The sequence below is a fragment of the Nannospalax galili genome, unplaced genomic scaffold (assembly GCF_000622305.1).
Source record: "Nannospalax galili isolate Female #2095 unplaced genomic scaffold, S.galili_v1.0 scaffold105, whole genome shotgun sequence".
Taxonomy (NCBI): domain Eukaryota; kingdom Metazoa; phylum Chordata; class Mammalia; order Rodentia; family Spalacidae; genus Nannospalax; species Nannospalax galili.
In genome coordinates, this window is record NW_008354502.1 from 1,410,981 (window position 1) to 1,434,333 (window position 23,353).

The 23,353-nt window shown below is 37.8% G+C and overlaps 1 protein-coding gene across 1 annotated transcript in view; it reads right to left on the bottom strand.

Moving 5' to 3' along the window:
* Nucleotides 1-2,406: 2,406 nt before the first annotated feature.
* The window catches only part of LOC103748928 (structural maintenance of chromosomes protein 2), a 52,757-nt gene continuing 31,810 nt past the window's right edge, over nucleotides 2,407-23,353 (bottom strand). Inside the window, 9 exon segments of the mRNA XM_008851709.3 lie at nucleotides 2,407-2,952; nucleotides 3,930-4,238; nucleotides 15,130-15,246; nucleotides 17,701-17,901; nucleotides 19,290-19,360; nucleotides 19,363-19,408; nucleotides 19,410-19,484; nucleotides 21,461-21,604; nucleotides 22,658-22,851. Of these exon segments, the coding sequence (XP_008849931.2) occupies nucleotides 2,794-2,952; nucleotides 3,930-4,238; nucleotides 15,130-15,246; nucleotides 17,701-17,901; nucleotides 19,290-19,360; nucleotides 19,363-19,408; nucleotides 19,410-19,484; nucleotides 21,461-21,604; nucleotides 22,658-22,851 (1,316 nt within the window). The 3' untranslated portion in view covers nucleotides 2,407-2,793.

The following is a 23,353-nucleotide window of genomic DNA, read 5'->3' on the forward strand; positions in this document are numbered from 1 at the left end:
GAAATTCATGAGTTAGACTTTAAGTTCTTTCAGGACAGAGACTTTCTGTTTATCTGAATGTTGCTCTGTATAGCTTTAGTGTCAACTTGACTCACCTGGGTTAAGGGATCCTCAATTGGCAAACTGCCTTCATTGGACTGGACTGTAGCCATGTCTGTGGGGCATCTTCTTGATTGTTGAGTAATGTGGGAAGGGCCAGCCTACTGTGGGTGGTGCCACCACTGGGCAGGTGGACCTGTGTTGCATAAGAAAGCAGGCTGAGCAGGGGCCAGGGGAGCAAGCCAGTAAGCAGTGTTCCTTTTGGCCTGTGCTCTAGCTCCTGCCTCCAGGTTCCTGCCCTGAGTTCCTCCCTTGGGCTCCCTAATGAACTGTGACCTGGGAGATGTAAGACAAATAAATCCTTTCCTCCCCAAGTTGTTAGTGGTCAGAGTGTTTTGTCACAGCAATGGAGAGACAAACTAAGACAGTTGTCCTTAGGAACCCTTCTCTCAGGTAGCAACAGCCAATGGGATGCATGAACAATGCTATGAAAGAAGTATTTAAGCTTCAACCCAATCACAATCACCAGGCAAGCCCTCATCTGTCAGTCAAAACCAACCAAATTCCTGTGTGACCTGTTTAGGCAAACAGCACCATTTTTTGCCAGTATCTATTCAACAAATGTAGAAAATTATGTTACATATTTTACATATTTTAGATGCAAGAGTTGTTAAACTTACTTGCATAATAAATGAAAATGTTAAGTCATCACACATCCTAGGTTGAGCATTCAAATCTGAAACTGTGAGCGCCATCACGGTGCTCAAAGCTTTCAGATGCTAACCCAATAAAATAGTTTAAGATCTGGAAAAATCTCCAAATCTGAAATATTCTGGTCCCAAGCACATGTGGATCAGAACACTCAACCTATGTATCCAGTTATTCTAGAGTTTGTTACTTGCTGGGTGTTATTTCTATGTACAAGTTATTTAAACTATCTTTTCAATTTCTTCAGTGATACAGTGTTGACAGAGACTATTCACTTCTCTGTGAAGATTAAACAGGAAACTGCATAGAAATGAGAAGTGTCTGGTTTGTAAGGTGATTGATGTTAGTTAACAATGTCACAAATATATGAAATAAATGCCCATTTTTCTTTAACAATGTTTTCCTATTCAAAGGATAATAACATTCTTCACAAACTTAATATACTCACAAGAATTTTCAAAGAGAAAAATTATACATAGGACAAAACCAAAATCAGGAAAGCATACAAGGAGATAATTCATAACAGAAGAAAGAAATCAGAAGAAATCAGTACATATGGCAAAATGTTCAACTTCTTAAGTCATTTTAAAAACTCTGGCTAAAGCAGCAGTTATGCACTACTTTATAACTGCCTAATTTGAAAAGGAACAGCTAGTACTGATTAGTTTGTGATCAAATTAGGATACTGTATCAGTGACAGTGTGAATGGATACAACTGTTTTGACTGCAGTTTGCAACATTTTGGGAAACAATACTCAGGTCTGCTATCTGTAAATTCATTGTCTGTAACAGCATTGTATAGTTTGGTCTCTTTTCCCTCCCATAGTACACAGTTAATTTCTCATGAAATTCTTTTAAACCTGTCCCAAGAGTACCAGGTATCTGAGTGCTCATAGAGCATCTCAGATATGTATGGCAAATTATCAGGGCCAGGAAGTACACTCATACATCAGGGAAAAGGTAACATTAGGAAATTAAGAATCAAGTACTGGGAAGAGACATGGAACCAAAATAACATGTTAGACCATGTCAGGGTTTTTAGGATTCAGAGTGTGGAGGGGTTGATGTGGAAATATATCTAATGATAGCAAAACTGCAGATGAGGATTCTTACAGCGTTTGACAGCTCTAGCTCTTGTGTTCTAAAGAAAATTTCACCACTTAGAACTGGAAAAGCAGAAGGCACTCAGGATAACCATCAAGCTTTTGAGTTATTCTGATAGAACAGAGGTTTATTTACCAGACTTTTATAAAAGATATTTTGATTTATTCTGGTGGGTCCTATATTCACCAAAAGGTTACTGATTAGATTATGAGACAGCTGATAAAAATCTTTAAAAAACATTAGAGGGCTGTAAACAAACCCACATAAGCATACTGTGTAAGGTATTTCTTCCCAGGCTTCTAATAAAATACTCAAAAGACTAAAAAAATAAAAAACAAAAAACCCCCTCAAGTTTGCAGAGACCAATTATTATACATATATAAACATGATATTCCAACATCATTGAAATGAGAAGTCTTTTCAAGACCACTTCCCATCTGAGGATTTGGCATTGTATCCCCACAGGACTAACCTCAAATAGCTCATGCACACATAATTGCTTTGTGTTCCCTTTGTTGGTCCGGCTACATGCTTTATAAATCTTCTGTACTCAAATGATTTTATCAGTGAAAGAAAATATATTAATAATGCCTTAGAAAGTAAACTAATTAAAGCTGACTGCAAGCTATTTATCCGATGATATCATCTATGTCTTTGTAGTTTTGTTTTGTGTACAGGATTACCAGTTTGGCATCTCAGGATCTCTAATATACAAAAGATTTGCATAAAAAACTGATGATAACACATATAATCACAACCACAATAATTGAACCATAGTCACACTAGGTAAGAAAGGAATCTGCTCATTTACAACTGATAAAGAGAAAATGTAAGAAATGACATTAATGAAATTATACAAACAAAGCAGATCACAAGTTCTTGAAGCCGTGTCTAAAAAAGCAGGTCCAGGTAAAGACGTGTCTCTGAACATGCAGCCAGTGCTCACTTGGGTCCCTTTGCCTTGGACTTGGCTTCCTTTGGAATTCTTCCGTTTTGACTCTGAGTAAATCTGGCTACTGTAGAAACACCATCCACAAACTTGGTTTTGAAAAGAACATTTGCATTGTTGAACATGCCTTCTTTGAGGGACACAACAATGAACTTAAGAGAAAGGAAGCAAAATACAATGAAAAGGTATTCTTAAAAGAAGTTCACACACTTAGAAAGGGCTTAAGAATGGCCCGAAAGTCATTTTGCTACTTCTTTAAACACTGGCCTCTAAGAAAATGCACATTCTCAAATACCCAGTGGAAACTGTTACGTATTAGGTATCAAAATGAATAGTAACTTTCCATCTTTTGAAGCAGTGAAGGGAAAATTAGGAAACTTGGTTTCCTAATTTTCCCTTCACTGCTTCGTTACCCAAGTTTATTATTTTCTAGAAGCTGACTGTTGAGGGCTTTTGTAATGGCCATCCCTGTTTCCTTCTTAGTTTGAATGTCAGTGAAATAATCATCTCTGTGATATATTAATAAACCAAAGAAGATTGCAAGTACAGCACTACCCCTAGCCCAGATATCATATTCACACATTAAGAAAAAGCACCACTTCAGTGTTACCTATCCCCCAAACTTCCATAGTAAATACACTGTCTATGGTAACCAGGATGAGTGGGGTGCTCAGAACTGACAATGTGTAATTTATGCAACCACATTTGGTGGCTACAGAATCCACAGCAGCAATGTAACAAAAACACACTCTATAGCTTCAAGATTTTTCTATATGTTTTAGCCAAGAGAAATGAAAAACCTCCCATTATGTGCTACATTTTCTGGTACTGTATGTACTTGAAGCAATTTGATTTGATCGAAACCCTTGTGGCAACTACTAGAGAAAACAGATTAACTCTAAAGTCATATTGTCTCTCATGCTAAAACCAATAGTGTTAATGCCTGGTTCTTTCTTTCAAAGAAAGAACATTTTTTTTTTTCTGAACATTTGCATGGCTGGCAAGCACTCTTACCACTGAGCTACAACCCCCACCCATTCTAAACATCTTAACACTGATTACCAATAAAGGGTTGGTTTCGAAAAACAGATACCTACAAGCACTACTAAGACTTTGGGGTGGTCCTCACCTGAGAGTGTGTAAAGTGGGTACGCAGCATCTGTCCAATATTCTGGGTATGAGAAAGATCCAAGGCTGCATCAACCTCGTCCAATATATAAATGGGAGCAGGTTTGAAGAGGAGCATGGACAATATTAATGACAAGGCAACTAGAGACCTCTGTCCACCACTAAGCTCAGTTAGGTTTTCTTTCCAGGTGTTTCCTAAGGCAACCTTGAACTCTAGACCATCCAAAACTGTCTGCCCTTCTGGTGGTGCAAGCATAGCATTGGCACCAGGTAAGAGGGTAGAAAAAATGGACCCAAAGTCTTTGTTCACCTAGATTAAATAAATACATATTAAGGCATCAGAACACGTTCCAACAGTATGTGTAGTATATGTTAGTACGTGGAAGCTGTTTGGCTTGTTTGTCGGCAGGAGACTACAGAAACCCACAATGTCCCTTGTCACCAAACACACACATCCTCCAGGATTTAACAGCCACGTTCCCTAAGGAAAGTCCCATAGTCAAGGGTAGATACACACAATTCACATGTAAATATACTTAGGAAATCTCCTAGAGACATGAAGCATTCCTGAATATGGACCTATCTAAGGAACATGTATTTTAAGGGCAATATCTCAGTCAAAAGGAAGAACACAATGCCAATGTTAACACCTTTCCCTCATCATATTATTACTGAATACTGAGAAAACCGAGGACTAGCGAGTGGCGTGTAAAGTGGGTACGCAGCATCTGTCCAATATTCTGGGTATGAGAAAGATCCAAGGCTGCATCAACCTCGTCCAATATATAAATGGGAGCAGGTTTGAAGAGGAGCATGGACAATATTAATGACAAGGCAACTAGAGACCTGAGAAAGGGAGTGAAGGAAAGCCAGAGCATTTTAGCATTTCTTCCCAAACACCGACACAGATCTGCAATGCCCTGTGTGACAGCCAGTGCAGAGCCATCCGAAAGACAGTCACAGAACCTGAGGCTCCAAAGCTCTCTTTGCAAGGATATAATTTCGTAAGACAATTCCAATACTATCATGGTATATCTGGCATCTGTACTGCAGAAAAGATCATGTTACTTTTAATAAATGATTTTTCCCCATCCCAAATGTTTATTTAGAGGCCAGATAGCAGATAAGGGGGGGAGGGCTATATCCTACATGCATGTAAGTGTACCTTAAATGTTGGACACTATGTAAGACAGCTTGATGATGTCAAGGCCCACTGCTAAACTGAAGGTAGTATCCACTTCAGGGACAATGTAGACCTAATGCTTCTTGGCAGCTTCCCCAAAATCTGTGTTCTTAATGTGGTGAGCCCACTGAGCGCTACTTGGGATCCCCTCTTTGCTTCTGACAGTCAGTAACTGCTACTAGGGAGGAAGCCTGGGAAACCAGGGCTGGCATTGTTTTCTCCTTCAGGTATTCAGAATCCTACATGATCTCATTTTCAAATGTTTAACAAGTTGCTTTTAAATTACTTGTTTTTAGTTTTCTAGTTGTTTATTTTATTTTCTGTAGTTATCAAACTCTGGGAATTGTGTAAGGCATGCAGTCTAACACTGAGCTATATCCCTAGTTCTGATTATTTGGTGTTATTTCTTCTTTATTACCTATTAATTTAATCAAATATTTCAACCAAAATTTATAGCCCCATATATTGGGCTTATTAAATTCTACAAATGTAGCTAAACAAGTCAAAAGTGAAACAGAATTACAAAATAATGAAATGATAAATTACAATAAAATAACCATGAGATTATAAATTACAAAGGGACTACTCACCTCTGTCCACCACTAAGCTCAGTTAGGTTTTCTTTCCAGGTGTTTCCTAAGGCAACCTTGAACTCTAGACCATCCAAAACTGTCTGCCCTTCTGGTGGTGCAAGCATAGCATTGGCACCAGGTAAGAGGGTAGAAAAAATGGACCCAAAGTCTTTGTTCACCTAGATTAAATAAATACATATTAAGGCATCAGAACACGTTCCAACAGTATGTGTAGTATATGTTAGTACGTGGAAGCTGTTTGGCTTGTTTGTCGGCAGGAGACTACAGAAACCCACAATGTCCCTTGTCACCAAACACACACATCCTCCAGGATTTAACAGCCACGTTCCCTAAGGAAAGTCCCATAGTCAAGGGTAGATACACACAATTCACATGTAAATATACTTAGGAAATCTCCTAGAGACATGAAGCATTCCTGAATATGGACCTATCTAAGGAACATGTATTTTAAGGGCAATATCTCAGTCAAAAGGAAGAACACAATGCCAATGTTAACACCTTTCCCTCATCACATTATTACTGAATACTGAGAAAACCGAGGACTAGCGAGTGGCACAGCAAGCATTCAATAAACACTAGCTGCTTCAGAAGAACCCTAGGAATTAGGAAAAAGCAGAATCAGTTTACAAAACAGATTCTCATTTGTACTAAATCTGGGAACCACATGGGAGGAGAGTTCTCTCTTGGACCCAGTATTAACTTTACATTGTGTATAAGTTTCTGCACGCATTAAGAAAAACACAGACAAATGGAAAAGGGTGAAGCAACACTGAAAATGGGCCTTCGAGTGGGGAAAACAGCTACTGAAAGGAACAATTATGCTGCCGTGATTAAAATTCAAGTTCCTATGGGCTAAGTAGAGAAAAGAATGCCCAACTCCATCACTGAGTGAACAGGTTTCTAAGGTACCAAACAAACAGCCCCATAAGGATGTCTGGAATTCTCTAAAAGGACAGACAGATGGAGCAAGGGAAGCAGTAACAACGGTGATGAAGCTTGAGATCCTGAGGCCCACGTCATGAAATAGAACATTACCACCATCATTCTTGTTGAATAAAAGTGCTAAGAATATATGAAACTCATTTACGGCACAATTCTTAAAGACATACAAAGTGATAGCAACAAAAGTCAATTTCAACTTCTGTTTTATGAAGCAATGGAGAATTCCAGTTCCTTCACATTTAGAGTATACTCAGCGAGGAAAACTATTTTATCTTACTTCTTTGGTTTCTTTGATACAACAGACTTAACAGGTATCAAAGTCACAGAACTCTCTTATTATAACAAATGTAAACAGAATGAGCATTTAAGTTATTGTTAATATTATTAAACTACTGTGTGAAAAGTGTTGCAGAGAACCTACAGAATGAATATGTATTCATTCTGATCTGCAATTAGCAATTTATAACAACAAAGAACACATTATCTTGCTATAAGAATGAGGGTGGTGACAGAGCGGCTGCTCAGAAGTGCCTAGTATAACTCTCCCTATAACAAAGGAACAGAAAGAAAGAAGTAGCTTCTTCAGGTAAGTGTTTGAGGCAGAATACAATGCAAAGAAGTTTCAGAATCCTGAAATACACAATGGTTTTATAAAGAGGAGAACTAAGCATGCAGTATTTACTTAACCCATCTTTAAAGATCAGCTCCACACCAAGCACTTTGGCTAGAAGAGAAAGAGAAAGGCAGGAGACCCCTGGTGGTCCCCACTCACATCATGGACATCTGAAGCATCTGCTCAAGGAGAACCTGAGTCCAGTGTGTTGAGCTAATAGGTTACCCTACTGCTACAATGCCCTGGGAAGGGGCTACAAAATATCATACCGTTACTACCAAGGCTCTTGTACTATCTTTAGGCTCTCTCCAAATAGGGTCCTGTGTATCAAGCAGATAAACTGAATACTAGCCAGGAAATCCTGCCTAATCACCCTGAACCCCTCAAAGCATCTGGAGAGTCTAGCTACACAAGCTGAATCCTAGAGGGTCTATGAAGCTATCTATGCAATATCTGGGTCCACTGTTGTGGTCCTCAGAAACTGAAAAGCACCTTACCCAGTACTGAGTACCCTGTGCCGCACAAATCTGGGCCAACCAGAGTGGCCCCATTGCATGTAATGAGGAGAAACTAATGGGTGTCACACCTCTCCTGATGTACCAACTGTGTATGCCTCCAAGAGCACACAAAACCCCCACCCTTACTATTACCCATGGAAACAAACAGATGATCCACATCTGCAGCAGGGCACATTACTCAGAGCCAAAAATTCCACGCCAACCTCAACAGCTTAAGTATCACCCCCAGCTGTCAGAGTAACCCTGCAGCAGAGGACACCGTCCTTGTTAGCTTTCCTCTATTGATGTGATAAAAAAAGACCAAGAGCAACTTGGGGAGGAAAGAGTTCATTTCACCTACAACTCCCAGGTCATAATCTATCACTAAGAGAAGTCAGAAGAGGAACTCAAGGCAGGGGGCTGAAGGTAGGCAGTGAAGCAAAGACCATAGAGGAACACTGCTTACTGTCTTGCTTAGTCACCTTTCTTATATAGCCCAGGTCCACCTGCATAGGGCTGGGCCCTCCTACAATAATTAGCAATTACAAAAATGCCTCATAATCATAGCCACAGGCCAATCAGTTAGAGGGAATTTCTCAGTCGAGGTTCTCTCTTCCTAGGTGCCTCTTGTGCCAAGCTGACAAGAACTAACGAGCACAGCCACTAAGACGCCTATAGACACTGCTGGCACTGGATGCAGCTGAAGAAGCTACACAAACACCAAAGGACTGATGTGCGCTGCTGTCACCAGGATAGTCTTTATTATGAAATCTCCCTAATAAAACTGGTGAAGGCAACTGATCCATCAGATGTACAAATGTCAATGTAGAGACACAAGTACAGAAGAAATTTACCTGATGCCTCCTAAGGAGTTTCTCCTCATTACATGCAATGGGGCCACTCTGGTTGGCCCAGATTTGTGCGGCACAGGGTACTCAGTACTGGGTAAGGTGCTTTTCAGTTTCTGAGGACCACAACAGTGGACCCAGATATTGCATAGATAGCTTTCAAGAGTCCCAAAGAAACCAATACAGTACCAAAGAAATGATTCTTACAAAATTGAATGAGAAGAAAAGAGAAAAATAATACAATGAGGCGGGTATGGTGCTGCATACTTTTAATCCCAGCATATGGGAGGCAGAAGCAGGAGGATCTTTATGAGTTTCAGGGCAACCTTGTCTACAAAGCAAATTCCAGGCCAGCCAGAGCTACATAGTGAGACCACGTCTCAATAAAAATAAATAAATAGAGCAATAAAATTAGGAAGACAATTTATTATAGACATGAGAAATTTAGCTGAGGTGATAGAAACCATAAAAAATAACGAAACAGGAAATCTAGGTGCTGAACACACACATGCACGCACAACACCACTTTCACAAACAAAAAAATTATCCTGAGGAAAATGAACACAGATATATTTAACTTGATACTACAGATCAAATGAACCTAAGAGATAGCTACAGAACATTCTACCCAAATACTTCAGAATGTACGCTCTTTCCAGTAGCCCACGGGAATGTCTCTAAAATACGTTATAACATAAACACAAAGCTAGTCTTAATAAATGCAGCAAAACTGAAATAATTTCTCATATTTTACCAAAACACAAGACACCAAAAGCAGAAAAGTAGCAGGAGAAACTACAGAACACACAAATGCAGACACTAAACAACACTAAATCATGGGTGGGTCACTGAAGAAATTAAGACAGAAAAATAAAATTCCTAGAACTGAATGGGAATAAAAACACAACATACGCACATGGGACACACAAAGGCAGCACTAAGATGGAAATTCATAAAAAGAGCTACATTTAGAAAAGTCCAGGAGATGTTATACAAGTAACCTAATGATGTTGCATAGGACTAGAAAAACCACAACAGTCCAAACTCAAATTCAGCAGATAGGACAGAGATTCATGAATTGGAAATGAAAAAAATACAAAGAATCAATGAGACAAAGATTCAATTCTTAAAAAGATAAACACTCATTTGTTGGATATGCTGAATGAGATAATAACATGATTGTTCTTAGTAAGTTCTTTTTATTGCTATAAATTTTCTAATAAACTTTAATCTAAAATGATAAACAAGACTGATAAATCATTAACCAAACTAGCCAAAAGAATGAGAAGACCAAAATTAACAAAATTAGAAAGGAAAAGGGAAACAGAGACCAATGAAATTCAGAAAATCATTAGGGTCAAATGGAGTCACTGCTGAATTCCACCAGCCCTTTGAAGAATTAATACCAATCAAGTCTATAAAATTGAAAGGGATGGAATGTTAACAGACCATTTTTATGAAACTAGTATTGTTCTCATAAGGAATTCAGGTAAAGATACACCAAAACAAAACAAATAATAAAAAAGAAAAATAGGCAAATCTCCCTGAACATATATGCAAAAAAATTCAATGAAATACACATGGAATTAAAAAAACACATCAAAAGGATCATTCACCATAATCGAATTGGCATCCTTCCAGAGATGCAAGGATGGTTCAACACATACAAATTAATATATGCAATATATTACACAAATGGACTCAAGGGCAGAAATCACACGATCATCAATAGATGCAGAAAGTACTTTTAACAAAATCTAACCTCCTTTCATGATAAAAGCTCTGAAGAAATTAGGAATAAAAGGAACACGTCTCAATATAATAAAGGCCAAATGATAAACCTATAGCTAATTTTCTAATAAAAAGAGATCAACTTTAAGTATTTCCACTAAAGTCAGGAACAAGAGAAGGCTGTCCACTTTCTCCACTTAATACAGTGCTTGATGTCTTCGCTAGAGCAATAAAACAAGAGAGGAAAATAAAAGGGGTAAAAAAGTAGGAAAGGAAGAAATAGAGGTGTCCTTACTTGAAGATAATATGATTCTTTATACAACGGATGCTTAAAACTCCACCAGAAAACTGATAAGCACTTCCAGAAAAATGGCAGGATACAAAAACCAATATCCAAGAATCTGTAGCCTTCTTATATATCAAATAATAAACATGCTAAAAAAGTAAAAAACAATAAACAAAAATTCCCAAGCCTCAGAAAAACAATTTTATTCACAATTGTTTTAAGAAACAAAGGTGGCTGTGGTGGTGAGATGGCCGATAAGTCTGACCATCTGAGTTCAATCCCCAGGATGCACACATGCACACACACACACACACACACACACACACACACACACACACACACTAAATAGGTAGGTAGGTAGGTAGATAGGTAGACAAAAAGAATTTCTACCCAGTTGAAAGAAATATTGGGAAAATGCCTATACTACCAAAAGCAATTTACAGATTCAATTCAATCTCCATCAGAATTTCACTAACCATCACAGAAGTGAAAATACAAACTACATTGAAATACCATCTCACCTTATTAAAGAGTTAACAAGAAAACAAATAGATACTGGTGAGGATGTGAACAAAAGGAAACCATTAGGTACTGCTGGTAGGAATGTAAACTAGTCCAGTCACTATGGAAATCAGTATGAAGGCTTCTCAAAGAGTTAAAAATAGATGTACCATCTGGCCCAGTTGTATACCACTCTTGGATATTTACCACAAAGTCTCCAAGTCAACATATCAAAAAAATACTTGCACATCAATGTTTAATGCAGTACTAGTCACAAAAGCCAAATTATAGAACCAATCTAGGTGTGTATTAACAAAGGAATAGATAAAGAAAATGTGGTTTATATATAGAATGGCAACTTTTTCAGCCAAAAGAATGAAGTTATGTCATTTGTGGGAAAATGGATGTAAGTGGAGATCATCATGTTAAGCAAAGGACAATATTCGTTTCTCTCATTTGTGTACCCTAGATTTGATTGGTTTGAGGGTAGAATAAGCTCAAAGTATATCATATACTTGCAAAAAATAATGGCCTTATATAATTCAGTATAATAGAGTAAAAAATAAAAATTGAAAAGGAGAAAGAAGAAATTGCCTCTCAGACTTGTGGGACACAATCAAGTAGGCAAACACACACATAATGGGTATTCCAAATCAAAGACAAGTAAAAAGGCCTGGAGAGATCTACTCTACAAACTAGTGCTTGAAACATTGCTTATCTTGGAAAAGACATAGACATCCAAGTCCATAAAGCTGAAAAGACTGCTAAAAATGGTCCTTTCAAAAGGACAAGACAAACAGACCATGCTCAACACACTGGAGAGAAGCATCAAGTCACAGACACAGATAAGAGAATCTCCATTAGACTAACAGAGTTCTTTGTAGAAACCTAGAATGCTGTATTCAAATTAATGAAAAACTGTCAACTAAAGACATAGCTATCCAGGAAAGTCATCCTTTAGTAAAGAAGAAATATTTTCTAAGATAGACCAAGAGAATGTATTACCCAACTGGTAAATACAATCATTCAATATAAGTACACAGAAGTTCACAACTCAATAGAACAGATGCACGAAAAAGTGAATTAAATCCTGCTGACACAGAAAACCACCAAACCACAATGGTGAATGAGAAAAAAAAAAAGAATGTATGAAACAACAAGACCAAAATGAGGAGCATATATCATTAATACCTTAGAAGTAAATGGAGTAAATTTCTCAAAAGATACAGCCTGGTTGGTGGAAGACAAACACTAGATCCAAGGATACAATGCCTAGAGTACATATACACAGCCCGAGCACGAAGAAAAGAGAAGACAGCAGCAAACAAACCCACTCTACACCTACAGCAGATATAAGAGACTTCAAAAACTGTATGGAGACAAAGTTTTGGATATGACCCTGAAAATAAAAACCAAGAAAAATTACTTGAGTTACAAAATACTCTGAAGAATGGAAAAACAAAGAAATCTTTGAAGCACAACACATTACTATCTAGAACATACAAGCAATTCAAACTCAAGAACAGAAATCAACCTAACTCAAAAATGAGTAAAGGACCTAAATAGATATTCCTTAAAGTTAGCACAAAGGGAGAAAAAAAGTCCAACATGTCTAATCATCACAGCAGTGAAATCAAAACCATAATGACCTGTCATCTTACTCAGGAATGACTGACATAGAAAAGATAAAATATATTGGCAAAGATCTGGAGAGATAGTCAAAATAAGAAATCAACGTAGGGTCTGTTGGTAAGTGAATAAAGAAAATATGATTTATGTGCCATACATACTATGTATATATGTGTGTGTGTGTGTAAAACACACCATAAAATATTAGCCACAAAGGTAGTAAAATTTTGTTATTTGTAGCAATAGGAATAGAAAAAGAGATTATGTTAAGTGAAATAAGCTAGGCATAAAGGACAAATATTGCATATTCTTTCTGGCAGTGATGGTTAATTGGGATTGTCAACCTGAAAGACTTATAATCACTCAAGAGACAAATCTCCTGTCACATCTGTGAGGGCATTTCCAGAGAGGTTTAACTGAGGAAAGAAGGCCCATCCTAAATGTGGGTGGCACATCTCGTTTCTAGATTGAATAAAAACAAGACTGAACAGAGAATCTGGCATTCATCTTTGTCTTCTGGACTGGCACAATGTGACCAGTGGCCTCCTGCTCTGGCCATGATGGACTATGATCCTCCACTGTGAGCCCAAATACACCTTCCTAATGCTGCATCTGACAGGTATTTTTCCATAGCAATGAGAAAAGTAACTAATACATATATGTAAGCTAAAGCATTAGGAGGAAAGAACAGGGGTTCCTAGAGCTTGGGAAGGGTACACCAGGTTGGGGGTGGGTGGAGAGAAGATGTTTAACAGGTACAGATGTGCCTTTGGATAGGAGGAATACATTCTAGCGTTCTATATCACAGTAGGTTAACTATGGTTGACAATTATATGAAATCTCAAAATATCTGGAGGATTTTGATGTTTTTACCATAAAGAAGTATTAAATGTTTGAGGTGACAGGTATGTTAATTACCTACATCTTATCAAAACATAATGTACGAACTGAAATGTCAGTGCTCCTGTAAACTTTTTGATGTATAGCAATAAAAATTACTATGTATCAATTAAAAACAAACATAAATTAAAAAATCTTGTTATAGAAATGTTTTGAAAACAATTATTTGTTTTGACTTTGAGTTTGGGCAAGAGAAACAAACAGAGTCCTTAGGAGGCTTCTCATTGCTAACAATTTACTGAGTCAAAGTCAGACAGCCTGCTTCTGGGGTCCAGCAGCAGTGTGGAGTGAAGCAGATGCTGGAGAGCACCCAAGGGGTCTTCCAAATAGAGAGCCTGAAGACTCATGAAAAGGAAAGAATATTGCTCCCTTCGAAATGAAGAGTTCTGACAAATCATCGATGGAGTAACATGAACTTACCTCTCTACATCTCATATTAGCCAGCTCCCAAAAGACAAGGATGCATTTAAAAACATCTGGACCCATGGGGCCAACCATGTGTACTGGCCTGACCATCAACATGCCCTAGTGGCACCCATGGTTGGATCAACCTTCATTATTACCTAGTAGCTGTCAAGACAGCATTAAGAATCTGTGAAGTCTACAGATTTCAGAAAATAAGTTAGTGGACACTGGCATAAACTGTCATGTGAAGCTGTGAAACTTCCCAACTGAGAATTTTGGGTTGGAGGCCTGTGAGCTAATTGCTCCCTGTTATTAGGTTACAGCTTCTGCTTTTATCCATAGTAAAACCCTGTGGGGAATCAACAAATTGGAGAGTGACTTGGTTCACAGTGCGGTCACTGTGCTGAGAACTGGAAGCAGCCAAAGTGTAATTGGCACATAAGGGCTGTGAACTCTGATGAGGAAACCCAAGCACTTCTGATGCAGTCACCAAGGAAGCGAGAAATCCCTACTTGACATTCCTAAGAAGTGTGTAAGAGAAACAGAAAATAAGTATGAAAATCCCATTCCAAGAAACTTGGGCATATTCTGACCGCAAACCACATACAAAGGAAAAGGGGTAGGCCCTTACTCTGGCACATCTCTGGGTAAGAATTATAGAGCTCTGACAGTTTAATCAGCTATGATTTCTCTAGCATCCAGTTTAGACGTGTTATGCAAGGTGGATAGGATTTTTCATTTGCTAATAGAAGGCATGAAGTTAGGAGTAGGAGCGGGTATGGGAGAAGGTGAGGGTGGGTATGGGGAAGGAGGTCTGAATATAATAAAAATACACTGCATGAGATTCTTAAATCAAAAAAAAATTTCAAACCTCAAATTTTAGAGCTACCTAAATTAGCATTTAAATGAAAAAATAAAGAAATTCATGCACAAATAAAGTCTAAGAGATTTTAAATGAGGTGTGATCACATGCTTCATTCAATCCATACTGAATTCCTCTTAATAGTGTAAACCCACTGAAGATCCTCCATCCTTGCCTCAGAATAAAGGATCACATTTTGGGATGCAGGTACCTTTTGCCAAGCAATATTTAGGGCTTGGTTTTTCTTTTGGTCAAGGTCTTCTATGGTTGCAAGAATTTTGGATTTGTCATTTTCTACAATCCTCTTCTTCTTCATCAAGTCATTATACTGTGAGAGAAAAAAAAAGATACTTCTTTTGGAAAATACAAAATATTTTCCACATTCTGGAATATAGTTATCCATAAAGCTATTTCATTCTTTTTAAACATAATACAAACATTTACTAAAAAGATATAATATACTAGAACTATAATGCACCCCAAATTACGAGAAAAGTAAGCACATCACCCATACATAAAAAAACTCAATTACCATAACTAAAGCCCTCAAAATATGTCAGCTGCACTAATATTCCCTTATGTCCCTAGCAACCAAGGCAAAAAGGAAAACATTACATGAAAATGTATGTACAAGCCTGAATACTTCTTCAGATCAGCAGTGACATGAATACAATTTTAATTCTTCACAGTAATATGTATGTCCTGTAAAACACAATAGCTGGCCCTTATTTCTCTGACTTTACAAAATCAGTCTCTTTCTCAGGGTCTGCCCATATGGTCTGTGGTTGTTTCAATGAGAACTGTCTCCCACAGGTTCCAAGCGTGTGAACACTTGGGTTAGCTGACAGTGCGGTTTGGGGAGGTCTAGGCAGTACAGCACTACTGGAGGAAACAAGTCACTGGAGGTAGGCCCTTAGAGTTCATAGCCTTGTCCAATCTTCAGTTTGTTCTCTCTGCTTCCTATGCATGCTTGAAGATGCAAGCTCTCAGCTTTTTGCTCTGCCCACCTCCTGCCATGCTTCCTAGCATTACAGATTCTTATCCCTCTGGAACCACAAGCCAAATAAACTCTTCCTTCTACAAGCTGCTTTAGTCATGGTGTCTTGGTTGCTGCTCTATGCTTCCTGCATTGTTCTTTTGCCCTAGACAGCACTTCCTTGTTCTACGTAGCTAATGCTACAGTATCAGTTAGAACTCCTCCGACTGGCCTTCTGCTGAGGGAGGCTGTAGTGGGGAAGCTGCAGGATGAACAGCAGAGAAGCGTTCTTATACCCTCGCTAACCCCTTCTCCTTACAGCGTCAGACTTCAAGGCTTCACTCTTCTCCCTTCGTAACTCCAGTCAGTCAGCCATCTTTCTTCTTGTCCCTCCTGTTTATAGCCAAGTTTGCAGAAACCTCTCTACATTTTAATCTTATTCTTTCCTCTTTCCATTCTGACTGGCCTGGAACTCGCTATTTAGATCAGGCTGGCTTTTAACGCACAGAAATCCACCTGCCTCTGCATCTTGAGTGATGGGATCAAAGGCAAGTGCCACCATGTCTGGCTAATTTCTTATATTTTATATGAAAAGATACAGAACATGAGGGGAGGAGGTCATCTGTTCATCAATATAGAGCCTTCTCCAATTTAATTCCTTAAAAGGTTTTCTTTTGACATTCTTTTTAAAAAAGTGTATCAAACACAGCTATCATGATCTTAAAGTAAACAAGTCCCACAATGTCATACAGTTTAAATTAAAAATTTCCTTCCATGAATATGCCATACATTGCAGTTTTAATGTAGAAATGAAAACTAGCAGGAATAGTTCATAGAAATCACAATACCTGAAATATTCGCTATCTATATAAGATTTTTTACATACTAATATCAGTAGCAACTTAAAAACAGTAACTAAAGCAAAACTTCCTAATTACCAAACTTGTATTAATTTTGTACATCTCATTAATTTTACCTGTAATATGAAAATTCAAAATAAATTTTGCTGAATTAAAGAGAATATGAGGCATAACTATAAAGTTACTGAGACTGTTTGTTCCTATGAGGGTCCAAGAGTAGAGAATCTGCCCTCACTTGGTTTCTCTTGACAGGATCTCTCAAGTTCATCACTAGGTGACAAACTCGCTTCCTGGACTGCTGGAGTTGTTGTCAAGGTAGGAGAGCTGCACACACTATCAAGTTAAGTGAGAGCATTACAACCAAGAAGACCCTGCTGGGTATAGAGTAGTGGAAGGGTGATGTAATGGTGTCAGTAGACACTAGAGTCAAAGGAACAGAATAGCTATGTGATGACGGGTGAGGAGGCAGAGCTGTTTCTCTGCGTTAATCCAGTCAGAATCTTTGACATTTTGGATACCTAGCCACATATAAAAAGAGAAAGAGCTAAAGATATATTCAAACAAATATTTGTAAACCAGTTTCTTGAATGCTTACTAATTTTAAATTAAATAACCCCTTTCCATGGCTTTTTCAAAGCAAGTAAAAGGTATGACAGAACTGAGGAATTACCATTTTCCAAAAGTGTTTTACTTAATATCACATGTAAGAGTAGGGCATGTTTATGGCAAAGAGGAAAAGTCAATGATACAAGAGAATATAAAATGAATTGACACTAGAGAAAGAGCAAAATCATAAGAAAGAAATGAAGAAGAGGGAGGGAAAGGAAAGTAAAAAACCAGAACCCACTACGTTACTCAGGGGCTGACTCTAATCATTACTAAGGGTCACGCACAGTTAGCAGTGCTGTTCTGTTCTAGGATGGAGATGTCACAGGAGACTACGCACCCGCTCTTCAGCTTCCGTCAGCACGTTCATAGCTCTCATGTTGACGTTCCTTCCTAGTTTCTCCTTCACTTCTTGCAACTTTTGAAGTCTCTGACCAGCTTCCTTGGGGTTGTTAGTTTTGAAGTCATAGGCACTATTTGGTTGTCCAAACAGGTGTTTCTCTGCATTAATCCAGTCATAGTCTTTCAACATTTTGGATACCTAGCCACATATGAAAAGAAGAAAGAACTAGAACTGTATTTAAAGTATTTATAAGCCAGTTTTTTAAATGTTTACTAATTTTAAATTAAATACTTGGGCAGAAAAAAAAATATATCATAATGACTCATCTGAAAAACTGAGGTCCCTCACTGCCAGGAGTAAGGGTGAATACTAATAGATGGATAACAGGATCACAACAACAGACTGCAGAGAAAGGTCTTCCTATCGAGCACTAGAGGGGACAACTCAAGGAGAAACTGTCAAGATGAATAGCCTTTATTCTAAAATACTCGGGTCCAGAAGTGGTGTGAATTTTTAAAAAATGGAATATTAACATATACACAATGAGAAATCTTGGGGAGAGACCTAAACAACAGAAAAATTCATAAATATCCCTTATGCATGAAATCTGAAGGTAATTTTACAAACATTTTTACTGCATCTTCACTTTGATTCTGACATGTTATATGCAGTCAAGTGTGAAATTTTTGCCTTATGGCATGTTGGTACTCAAAATGTCTTGAGTTGTGGAGAATTTAGTATTTTCAGATTAAGGATGTTTAATGTAAGACATCCCCATTAAAATGTAATATAGGTCAAATGAAGCTACTTCAGATTTCACCAAATTCAATCTATTGCTTCAAAAACTAACTTTAAGAAAAGATAAAATTACTTAGGAATAACCACAGATTTGGTAAAACTATGGAAGCCTAAATTCTGACTACCTAGTAATTTTTTCAGAATTACAATCTAAAAAAATTGCTGTAAATGTTGACTCTATCTCTACTTTTCATTCTCCCTAAGAAGGCAAAATATACTACTTTTCATTTAATACAACAAACTAAAATTTGAAATTATAATGCCTAACTGTTTTCTTCTACAGTTATATGAGATTTCTTCTGGGTTCCTTGCTGACTTGTAAGATCTATCAAAGTATTGTGTGGACATGTTACTTATTCTTTGATCTATGGTGTAGTGTACAGTGTCTGATATTGTGACTGTATATATATTGCTATGTGTTCTTCAAATTCAATTTGAAGTAAGGTAAAAAAAATACGCATTATCACTACTAATACATTGGCAATTGGTTCTATCAATATGCATAGATAAAGATATTAATCCCTCTGCACATCACTAAATATTACATAATACATCTTATAGAGAAGAATAAATATCCAAAGGTAAATTTAAAAACAAAACATTTGGGCCATTAATTGAAAATGATGATTTCTGATAGTTAACAGAGCTAGCTCTAAGCTCAACTATCTACTAGTCTCTTCTTCTGCCATTTATACTAAGTTTTCCACTGAGCAGTTTTACTTGACTTTTTCAACAACTCCAAAATAAAACTGTGATTATCAAGGAAGTAGAAATGAACATAGCCATGCCTTTGCAGCAGCATCTTCGGCTTCTCGTTTGTGTTTGCTGATGTTGTGGTCTAATTCCTTAATTTTAAGCTGAGAATCATTGTTCTGCTCCTTGTGTTTGGCCACGTCTGCACATTTATCCTTAATGACACTGTCTTGAGCTGTTATTATTTCTTTCTGCTTTGTCAGCTCTTCTTGAGCCTTATTTACTGATTGCTAAAACAACAACAAAGAAATTAGAGAATGCACAGTAAGAACACGTACTATATTTCAGTTTTACTCAGTCTGTCAGACAGACCTCTGAGTAAGACATCAATGTGACTGCAGGCAGATGACCATCTAGCCCTCCACATTTTACACCCACACCAAAATGAGCAATGAATTCAAACATGACAGAAACACTGGATTACCACTAGAGAATCAGGTTGGGTACAATGGTCATAATGTAAATAATTACTAGCCGCACACAATGTAGATAGAATTAAGGGGATACTGTAAGAAAATGGGGCTGTATCTGCTGGTTTCAGTGTGCTTTTCTCAAAGGCAGGTTTATCATGTACAGGGGCTAGGAATCTGAGGCAGCCTGACTGTAAGCCACTATTCCACATGGATGATATGGACCAACCACATGAAAAGGGACCTCCTCCTTTCTCTGAAACCTATAAAAAAGGAACCCCCTCTTAGCTACAGGTGGGCACTACAGTATTGCAGACCAAGATTTGAAGTCTTACATCTGAGCAGCACTTTCTGCTTAGAAACAAAATCATCATTGAGAAACAATAGTCTAAATAACATTTTATATGGACTTAAGCCTAATGTCTGGGAGGTATAATCCCTTCAACTCTTAAAGAAATATACTGATCACTTTAATCTTCGGTTATACTTTCCTTTTGGGTGTTTAAGACCATACAGTTGGCCCAAAGAAACCAATTTATTTGTATTCTTAAGGTCGTCTGAGGATCTGTTCCTCAGGGGTCACATGGGCTTGGGAATTTTCTCCACCTATATAGAGGCCTTTGAGAGGGAACTGACACTAATTCTAGCCTCTCAAAGCTATCAAAACTGACTGAAAACAAATTCTGAGTCCATCACTCTCAAGTCCACTCTTGGCAGACAAAAGAAAAATGAGGAGGAACCCAATAGAGGGATGCTTTTGGAAGTTCTCATCAAGAAATCCCAATGGACTCTGATATGAACATTTGAAATTTGCCCTGTTCTGACTTTTTTCTGGTTTCCTGTTTAGAACTTATAATGCTAACTACTCTTGCCTTTACTTCTGCTTCACATCCCCTATTCACCAATCAAGGACTTTCTTTTCTCCCTACAGATAAGAGTTATATAATTTGGGAGTTTTTTAGATAGACCCACTAAAAGGGTACCCCAATTGCCTTACCCTGAAGTCCCTGTTCAGCACGGAAGAAGCCAGAGCAGTCTGAGTTCCGATTCCCATTGGCTATTTGGGTAACCTCTTCAGAGGATGGTGTAATAAGAGTAGGAGGTAGGAACTGGCTAGGCAGCTAGGGTAAAAAGACCCCAAAGAAAAGTAGCCAGTTTCTTGGCTAAAAGTCAAAATGTCCTTGAACCTCTTAGCAACAAACTCTGTTCCAAAGGCCAAAAACGTCAAGTACTTGAGAGCTTTTAGGGTTACCTCTTCAGAGGGAAGAATAGTAAAAAGGAGAGGGTGAGAGAGGGTGAGAGAGGGAGAAGGAGGGAGGGAGGCAGGAAGGGAGGAAGGAAGGGAGGGAGGGAGGGAGGGAGGGAGAGAGAAGAAAGAAAAAAGAAAAAAAGAAAGAAAAAGAAAGCAAGCAAACATGAAGTTATCAGAAAAAAGTGATGGGGAGATATGGGAGGCATTAGAGGGGAGGAAGTGGGCGTGGATTTGATCAAAACATCTTATATGCATGTATGAAATTCTCAATAAAAAGTTTTTTAAAAGTTAAAAAAAAAAGGGACCCCTACTTTCTGCCTTATGGGCCTGAACTCTCCTGAGTTCTCACCATATTGTTGATCTATGGCACTGGAGCCTGACCTCTCCTCACAATCCCTACAATGTTGTCTTTCCCGGGTGTTAATCGTTCCTAGTAAATCTCTTATCCAAAAGAACAGTTAACCCTAGTGTGCACCTTGGACCGCAAGCCTGAAACCTTTCATTGAGCCTTTTTAATTTCTCCAATGTGATAAATAAATCTTACCTTATTTTTGGCTACCTCGGCTGCCATGAGTTCAATCTGCCCTTCATAGGATTTGATAGCTTCATGGATAGCTTCAAGCTGCTGCTTATTGGATGCATGCTCTCTTTTGAGCTCATCTAGCTCTAGAGTGATGGCTTCAACTTCCTATAGAAACAAGTGGCTAAGGTCAACTGCTGGCATAGAATTTACTTCCAGACAAAGCTAAAAAGCACGTAAATTCTATTCAAGAAGAATTAAGTTACTGCTCAATTACCAAACTTATAAGGTGTTTCCTCCAAAGAGAAAGAAAACAGAAGTTTATTTCTCTTTAAAGAAATGTGCAAACTCCTGGTATGGTTTGTGCATGCCTTTATTCCTAGAACCCAGGAGCCAGAGGCAGGCAGATCTTTGTGAGTTGGAGCTCAGCCTGGTCTATACAGAGTTCCAGTTCAGTCAGGGCTTGATACCCAGTCTCAAAAAATGCAAACCCCCACAAAAGGAAAAAAAAAAAAGGGTATAAATTTTATGAGTAAAAACACACTGCATAAATCATTTCATTATTGTTATAAGACAGAGGAAATAATAAAATCCTACATAACATATGCATTAGTGAGCTTTGTTGACAAAATTATTCAGTGTGTAAAAACACTGGTTTCTTGATTTTTCCCATCACAAACTTTTATTCCATTAGAATTTTGTATGTGTGTGTGTAAAGTACTTAATAAAAGGATCTTATGCTGGATAAAAAAGAAAAATGTGAAGACTTTAGCCTCTGGCAACAAACATTCAAATACCAGCTTCTGTACTATTCAAAAGCTAAAGGTAAGTGTACTGTTTTTTGACACCTTGTAAATATTACATGCTTTCTTTTTGTTTCCTGACTGCACACTCACACAGGTGGTAGTAAACAGAAATATCAACATGCAAATTCGTTCATAAGACCCATCATACAATTTGTTCCTGAGGGAAATAATTATGAAGGGCAGCTTTCATCTTTCCCTAAAATCGAAAACACAACGTGCAGCCACACACAGGCTGTGACTCTCAATTACAGGGTTTACAGAGAATACTGCTTGGCTTCTATGACGCATAATTTACTTCTACGAGAAACTTCCTTAAAATTTTGTGATCAGTACAGTAAGTAAGGCCAACCAATGATGTTTTACCACCTTCTGTTCTATGCTGATTTTAAAGTTTCATTTTAAGGAAGCTCATTACCTGTTGTTTTTCTTTCATTTTCTTGCTCGATGCATCTGCTTTTGTTCTGGTGCAATCCAGTTTTGCCTGAGCATCCTTCAGCTCTTTCTCTCTTTCAGCTTCTGCATTTTTCATCTTTCTCTCCAATGTTTCATACTTTTCTTCGGCTTTTTTCTGGATGTCTTTGGTGTTTTTTAAGGTCTCCTCACTTTCCTCTTAATCATAAATAGTTAAATAGCACTAATTAAACGATTACAGACAAAGGCTTATAAATTCAAGTCAATGTAAGAAATGGCTTGGGAAATTAGACGCAAGAGCTTAAGCATTTTAATGATTAGTCTTATTTTAGAAATGGTATACTGAAATATAAATGCAATAAGAGCCATATATGAATTATTTACACATCTGTGAAATCATTTCTAATGAAGGAACACAGCTCACATGTGTGTGGGGCGGGATTCCTATTTCTGAAATGCTAAGGCTGTTAAGGATGCTTAACTACATCCCCAACCTTACAGCTCATTTTTATACTTCTATGCAGAAATAATGAGACAGAAACAAAGAATCAATGAATTGAAAAGGCAAACAAGATAGACAGACCTTTAACCCAGTTAACCAAAAGAAAGAATAAATCAAAATTAACTAAATCAGAGACGAAAGGGGAAACATCATAACAGACATCAAAAAGATTCAGAACACTGTAATAGAATATTTTAA